The 6,732-nt window shown below is 38.9% G+C and overlaps 3 protein-coding genes across 3 annotated transcripts; 1 reads left to right on the plus strand and 2 right to left on the minus strand.

Annotated features, from left to right (window-relative positions):
• Positions 1–852: 852 nt before the first annotated feature.
• LOC128458547 (hemoglobin embryonic subunit alpha) lies at positions 853–1,675 on the minus strand. The gene is made up of 3 exons (XM_053443418.1): positions 1,549–1,675; positions 1,236–1,443; positions 853–1,017 (listed from the first exon to the last, which is right to left on the minus strand). Exons 1-3 carry the CDS (start codon positions 1,644–1,646, stop codon positions 889–891), a joined length of 435 nt encoding a protein of 144 aa, XP_053299393.1. The 5' UTR covers positions 1,647–1,675; the 3' UTR covers positions 853–888.
• Positions 1,676–2,890: 1,215 nt separating this feature from the next.
• On the plus strand, positions 2,891–3,572 carry LOC128458470 (hemoglobin subunit beta). Its single transcript, XM_053443308.1, has 3 exons — positions 2,891–2,998; positions 3,131–3,353; positions 3,444–3,572. Exons 1-3 carry the CDS (start codon positions 2,907–2,909, stop codon positions 3,570–3,572), a joined length of 444 nt encoding a protein of 147 aa, XP_053299283.1. The 5' UTR covers positions 2,891–2,906.
• Positions 3,573–4,894: 1,322 nt separating this feature from the next.
• Positions 4,895–5,790, minus strand: LOC128458546 (hemoglobin embryonic subunit alpha). Its single transcript, XM_053443417.1, has 3 exons — positions 5,591–5,790; positions 5,277–5,484; positions 4,895–5,057 (listed from the first exon to the last, which is right to left on the minus strand). The coding sequence occupies exons 1-3, from the start codon at positions 5,686–5,688 to the stop codon at positions 4,929–4,931; spliced, it is 435 nt and encodes a 144-aa protein (XP_053299392.1). The 5' UTR covers positions 5,689–5,790; the 3' UTR covers positions 4,895–4,928.
• Between the last annotated feature and the right edge of the window lie 942 nt (positions 5,791–6,732).

Genomic DNA, 6,732 nt, shown 5'->3' on the forward strand with positions numbered 1-6,732 from the left:
TTCACAATAATTTAAGACTGAAGAAAGTAGATACTGTTCACTTTAGAGGAACTTTAGCCAAAGAGTGTTGAAAGTTTAAGCAAAATGAAAACAAAATAAAAAATAGATTTTTCAAGCTAGGATTGACAAAAAAAGTGTTGCCAGTAAAATGTCTGCCAATTACGTAATCAATTAAACACAGATTAGCTGCAGATCTTATCTAAATGAGTTTATCTGAGTTTACAAATATAGTTACACTGGTACATAACCTGTTGCCACAGGAGACTCATTTTCAAACTCAAATCAGACACTGATAAAAGCAAGTACCTTCTTCTTGCCATTTATAAGTTGTATAATACATAACATTCACCAAAACTGTGTTTTTAATAATGTATGTACCCAAAAGGCAGCGACAGTTTAAATTTGTCTCTCTCAACGCTGTAAAAAATTATTTCAACTGTTCCACGTTCACTTGTTATGTGCTGTGTTTCAATTTAACTGCTGATGTTTTGGTCAGATCGGAGAATCTTGAACCAAAGAGGTTTGGAAGTTTTTTCGTAAAAAAAAATAAAAAATAGAGAAAATAAAAAGAATGTCCAAGTTAGGATTTACAATCCAAACAGTTGCCAGTAAAATTTCAGCCCAACACCTAATCAATGAACCACAGAGCACCTGTAATTCAGACCTAGATGTGTTGTCTATGCTTTGTTTATTCTTGTTGACTTATTTTGTCTTTGTGGTATTAGGACAGTTCTGACATTTGATTTGAAGACTTCACAAATAAACCAAACTGACACAAATGATCACAGAAGAAGCTGAAATTCGTTTTTTTTTTCGTTTCCTCATTCATTTATTATTCATCATGCAGAGAGAGCTGATGCTGCAGACTCTGTCATCTTCTCCTGCTGTCTATCTGTATTTCTCAGCCAGGGCCAGAGCCAGAGCAGCCAGGAACTTGTCCATACACACATGGACCTCAGGGGTGAAGTCCTCTGGGAACGTGATGGCCATGACCACAAGGATGTTGTGGGAGAGGATCTGTGAAAATAAATATCAGACACATGATACATGAATGGGGATTTTAACTCCTAACCCACTTTTTTGTGTTGTTAGGTCAGGCTCTGCTACAATTCATGTAGGACCTACACTGAGATCAGGTTATTTGAAGGAAACAGAGTTCATACAATCATCGTACAACAATAAACAGACTCCTAGTCACATTTGCTTCATATGAATTACAGGCTTTAGTTGTGTACCTTGAAGTTGGCAGGGTCCACTCTCAGGGTGAAGGCGTGCAGCTCACTGAGGCTCAGAAGACCTGCTTTCAGGTCGTCCAGTTGGGTCACAGCATACTCAACTCCACCCATGACGGTCTTTCCGTGCTTCAGCACCTGGGCAGAGCCGGGGCTCAGGTCCTTCCAGTGGGAGAAGTAAGTCTTGGTCTGCGGGTACACGATCAGCATCCTGGGTTTAAAAGAAAGACAGAAAAGAAAAGAGAAGAAAGTGAGTGTAAATGAATCAGTCAAAGTTCAGGTAGGTTACATCCATCAGTGTTTGGCTCATATTTACCTGTTCAGAGCATCAGCACCGATGTCCTGTGCCTTTGAAGCCATTTTGGCCCAGAAGGCCTTGACTGTTTCCTTGTCCTTAGCAGTGAGACTGGACATCTTGTCTGGAGCTTGAGAGTTGCTGAATGCTCCGATCAGCTGAGACTGTGGGGGTTTTAAGCCTGAAACAGAGCCTGGCCACACCCGGGTCCACCTCCAAGATATGGAGCAGAGGGCGATCCTCTTCAGATTTTATCCCTTGCACAGCTCAATGCTTAACATATTTACCAACCCTAGTTTTTTTAAAGTAAAATATATTAAAACATATTTCATTCATTATAGTATCAGTAAAAAAAAAAATCTTATTTTTTCACAAGTAACTTTTTGAAAACATAGTTACAGGGGGCTTTACTAACCTATGAAAAAAATATTAAATTAGTAAAAAGGATTATAGCCAGTATTACATTTTTTTTAATTGAATATGATTTAATCTTGCTTTATTTTATTCACTCATTAGCCTTTTATTTTAGTCTGTTTTAGTTTGTTATATTTGAACCTATTATACTTTATTTCCCCTCCGTGTTTTTATTGTACAGCAGTTTGCTCAACTCTGTAAAAATGATGAAAACATATTTCTGATGAAATTAGTTGTTTAATTTACTATATGAGTCAATGGTCAACCTTTGATTTCAGATTATGAAATAACCTCTAAAATACCTTGAAAGTTGTTAAATATGCACTTAAATTGAAGTTAAATTGTTGTTTCTATATCACAATGAACAAGTTTAAAGCCACAGTTAAAATATAATTTTTCAAAGAATGGTTTTACAATATTACAGAGAGTCGTGTACATATTCCTCATATTTCTCTCTGTTCACTCCAGCTGATCATTCAACCTCATTTACTGACCTTATGTGTTCAATAATCAAATATGTGTACAAACCACTGTTCGAAGGGCTTATCCTCAGATGACCTGAGATGTGGGAGCTGTCCATGGTGCTCGCAGTCTCTCACAGACACGAAAGGAAAATAAGCCTCAGAAGAAACTGGATTCATTTTTACTCCATGAATCCCTTTAAGACCCATTTGGGAACAGTGACCTACTGTATATTAATCATTGCGGCTATTTTGTGTTACTTTGAATTGATGAGTGTCTCTGTGGGGCCGCGGGGTTGTTACACAGAACTTTAACTATTTCCTTGGAGACAATCTAAGTGGTGCAGATAGACTCTTATCTTTTCACTTTTTCAAACCCACAACACTTTGTCCCGCCCAGCAGCCTCATCCAATCACTGGCTTTGGGCCTGGAGCCGCGTTGCTTTAAAAGCTGCATGTGGTGCTGGTGAGAACAGGATTTACTGAAAACCTAGAGCCGACACAATGGTTGAATGGACAGACTTTGAGCGCGCCACCATCAAGGACATCTTCTCCAAGATTCAATATGAAGAAGTGGGCCCTGCTGCTCTTTCCAGGTGACACATATATTTGATATAAGGGGAATTTTTTGAAATGGTATTGTGTGCATAAATGTTAATTTTCTTGGAAAGTGTTTCCTGTGTTAATCTGAACCTGTAACAATATGTTTCGCTGGCATGTTTCCTCAGGTGTCTGGTTGTCTACCCCTGGACTCAGAGGTATTTTGGCAACTTTGGAAACCTCTACAACGCCGCAGCCATTATGGCAAACCCATTGGTAGCCAAACATGGGACAACTATCCTGCACGGTCTGGACCGGGCAATGAAGAACATGGACAACATCAAAGAAACCTATGCCGAGCTGAGCGTGCTGCACTCTGAGAAGCTGCACGTGGATCCTGACAACTTCAGGGTAAAATATTGTGGAGCTGTTGTTGTCTTCATGCAATGAGTGTGTTTGACAGAGAAGCCTCCTCACCCTTCATGTTGTGTTGTGTTGCAGCTGCTGGCTGACTGCCTGACCATCGTGCTCGCTGCTCGGATGGGTTCAGACTTCAGTGGTGAAGTGCAGGCAGCTTTCCAGAAGTTCATGTCCGTGGTGGTTTCCTCCCTGGGAAGACAGTACCACTAGAGAGCTGCAGCACAAGAGGAACATTTGTTCAGAGCCTCTTTGTTTTGGTCTCAAAAACAAATAAAATAAATGACAAATTAAACATGTTGTCTACCTGTGATTCTACTCAGGATAAGTGTGAGCATGAAGTGTAAAGTATTTGAGATAAATCATTTTTGTACTGTAACAACAGGGCTGATGAAAAGTGGTGAAAGATGGTTGTAGCATTGCTGCTGCTACAGTCTGTGTTTAGATGAATTACACAGAACTACTGACCAAAATTAACAAATAGGTTTACTAATATAGTTTACACTTATACATAACCTGTTGCATCAGGAGATTAATATACAAACTCAAGCCAATAGTTTTGTCAGACCGATCACCAATATTCAGTTCACAATAATTTAAAACTGAGGAAAGCAGATACTTTTCACTTTAGAGGAACTTTAACCAAAGAGTGTTGAAAGTTTAAGCAAAAAAAAAAGGAAAAAAAAAGAGAGATTGTCAATCAAAATAGTTGCCAGTAAAAAAATTCTGCCCATCATCTAATCAATTAATCACAGAGTAGCTGCAGTTCTGAGCTAAATGTGTTTATCTGAGTTTACAGATATAGTTATACTGGTACATAGCCTGTTGCCACAGGAAACTCATATTCAAACTCAAGTCAGACAATGATAAAAGCAAGTACCTTCTACCTGCCATTTATAAGTTGTCTTATCCATAACAAAAACAGCATAATGACATATAAGAATAATAACACCAACATTTAAACATAAACACATTATGCACACACGCAGACATTAATACATTCTCACATATATATGTATATATACATCAAAATTCACCCAAACTCTGTTTTTAAAGATTTATTTACCCAAAAGGCAGCAACAGCTTAAATTTGTCTCTCTCATCGCTGTAAAACTATTTCAGCTATTCCATGTTCGCTTGTTATGTGCTGTGTTTCAATTTAACTGCTGATGTTTTGGTCAAATTTGAGAAACTTGAACAAAAGAGTGTTGGAAGTTTTTGCACAAAAAAAAAAAAAAAATATTAAAAAAAAGAATGTCCAAGTTAGGATTGAGAATCAATATGGTTGCCAGTAAAATGTCAGCTCATCACCTAACTTCTTAACTACGGAGTAGCTGGAGTTCAGACCTAGATGTGTTGTCTATTCTTTGTTTATTCTTGCTGAATTTTTGGGTCTTTGTGGTATTAGGACAGTTCTGACATTTGATTTGAAGACTTCACAAATAAACAACACTGACACAAATGATCACAAAAGAAGCAAAAAACAGTGTTTTTTCATTTCATCATTTATTTATTGTTCATCATGCAGAGAAAACTGATGCTGCAGACTCTGTCATCTTCTCCTGCTGTCTATCTGTATTTCTCAGCCAGGGCCAGAGCCAGAGCAGCCAGGAACTTGTCCATACACACATGGACCTCAGGGGTGAAGTCCTCTGGGAACGTGATGGCCATGACCACAAGGATGTTGTGGGAGAGGATCTGTGAAAATAAATATCACACACATGTTACATGAATTGGGATTTTAACTCCTAACCCACTTCTTTGTGTTGTCAGGTCAGGCTCTGCTACACTTCATGTAGGACCTACACTGAGATCAGGTTATTTGAAGGAAACAGTGTTCATCCAATCATCGTACAACAATAAACAGACTCCACAGTCACAAGTGCTTCATATAAATTACAGACTTAAGTTGTGTACCTTGAAGTTGGCAGGGTCCACTCTCAGGGTGAAGGCGTGCAGCTCACTGAGGCTCAGAAGACCTGCTTTCAGGTCGTCCAGTTGGGTCACAGCATACTCAACTCCACCCATGACGGTCTTTCCGTGCTTCAACACCTGGGCAGAGCCGGGGCTCAGGTCCTTCCAGTGGGAGAAGTAAGTCTTGGTCTGCGGGTACACGATCAGCATCCTGGTGTTTAAAAGAAAGACAGAAAAGAAAAGAGAAGAAAGTGAGTGTAAATGAATCAGTCAAAGTTCAGGTAGGTTACATCCATCAGTGTTTGGCTCATATTTACCTGTTCAGAGCATCAGCACCGATGTCCTGTGCCTTTGAAGCCATTTTGGCCCAGAAGGCCTTGACCGTTTCCTTGTCCTTAGCAGTGAGACTAGTCATCTTGTCTGTAGTTAGACTGTTTGCATTATCAGCTCAAACCGTAGGGGTTTTATACTCATGACCAAGTGAAGTCACACCCAGGACCACCATCAAGATAGGCTGCATGAGGTGGTCCCAGTGATGAGCTGCAGCTTGAACAAGATTTAATTATAAACATTCCAGTTGCTCTGTGACAAAAACTCTTTTTTGATAAACTATAAAAGGTAAAAAATGCATTTAGTGCTGTATGGGGAATCACTGACTGTATTGTGTTGTCAGGTGTGACGGATGGAAAGGGTTTCCTTTGTTAAAGAGTAATAAAACATCCAGAGACCAATCAAGTCGAATTCAAACTGATTTTAAAACTCTGCAGCCAAATAAAATAATTGGATTTGTTTATCAGTTGGAAATGTTCCAGTGTGATGATAGATGTCATTTTTCTGTTTTCTGCCAACATGGTGAGTTTCTGGGGCTTATCTGAGCCAGCACCCTGCAGCAGGGAGGGTGGATCCAAGCAGCAATAGATAAGCTAATGTAAGCTGCTGTCTTCACTGGACACTTATTCACAGTCCTACTTGATCATTCATCCTACATAAATTAACTGACTTGGAGACAGCGTCTGCCAGAAAACACAAACACTGTATGAACAGATCATTGAGAATGTTGGTCTGAGTGATCAAATAAAAAAAGAATAATCTAGCTTATGATTGGCTGGTGGGTGTAACCCTTAATATATGGAGCAGACAGATGTCACTTGTTACACTGGTATGTTATCTCACTGACTCCTCCCAGAGTCAAGCAGCTGTCTGAGGACAGCAGCTGTTGCTGTGACCCTGTTTTACCTACATGTATATATATATACATGTATATACACAAGTGTGTGTATGTATATATATGCATCTATAGATATATATCTAAGTACACTACACTAAGTACCATAAGTACATATATTGGAAAAAAGTGTATACATATCAAAACATAGATTTGTATGTGTATGTTACAGACATATATACATATACAGTACATATGTAATAATGCATCGCCACACACCAATGAGGATATTAG

The sequence above is a fragment of the Pleuronectes platessa genome, chromosome 16, assembly GCF_947347685.1.
Source record: "Pleuronectes platessa chromosome 16, fPlePla1.1, whole genome shotgun sequence".
NCBI lineage: Eukaryota > Metazoa > Chordata > Actinopteri > Pleuronectiformes > Pleuronectidae > Pleuronectes > Pleuronectes platessa.

What these genes read in the sequence shown, in the direction of transcription:
- LOC128458547 (XM_053443418.1), bottom strand. Translation starts at nt 1,646, where the DNA reads ATGTCCAGTCTCACTGCTAAGGACAAGGAAACAGTCAAGGCCTTCTGG. An exon ending in GGTGCTGATGCTCTGAACAG is followed by an intron (nt 1,444 to 1,548) that starts GTAAATATGAGC and finishes TTTTAAACCCAG; the next exon opens with GATGCTGATCGTGTACCCGC. An exon ending in TGGACCCTGCCAACTTCAAG is followed by an intron (nt 1,018 to 1,235) that starts GTACACAACTAA and finishes TTATTTTCACAG; the next exon opens with ATCCTCTCCCACAACATCCT.
- LOC128458546 (XM_053443417.1), bottom strand. Translation starts at nt 5,688, where the DNA reads ATGACTAGTCTCACTGCTAAGGACAAGGAAACGGTCAAGGCCTTCTGG. An exon ending in GGTGCTGATGCTCTGAACAG is followed by an intron (nt 5,485 to 5,590) that starts GTAAATATGAGC and finishes TTTAAACACCAG; the next exon opens with GATGCTGATCGTGTACCCGC. An exon ending in TGGACCCTGCCAACTTCAAG is followed by an intron (nt 5,058 to 5,276) that starts GTACACAACTTA and finishes TTATTTTCACAG; the next exon opens with ATCCTCTCCCACAACATCCT.
- LOC128458470 (XM_053443308.1), top strand. Translation starts at nt 2,907, where the DNA reads ATGGTTGAATGGACAGACTTTGAGCGCGCCACCATCAAGGACATCTTC. An exon ending in GGCCCTGCTGCTCTTTCCAG is followed by an intron (nt 2,999 to 3,130) that starts GTGACACATATA and finishes ATGTTTCCTCAG; the next exon opens with GTGTCTGGTTGTCTACCCCT. An exon ending in TGGATCCTGACAACTTCAGG is followed by an intron (nt 3,354 to 3,443) that starts GTAAAATATTGT and finishes GTTGTGTTGCAG; the next exon opens with CTGCTGGCTGACTGCCTGAC.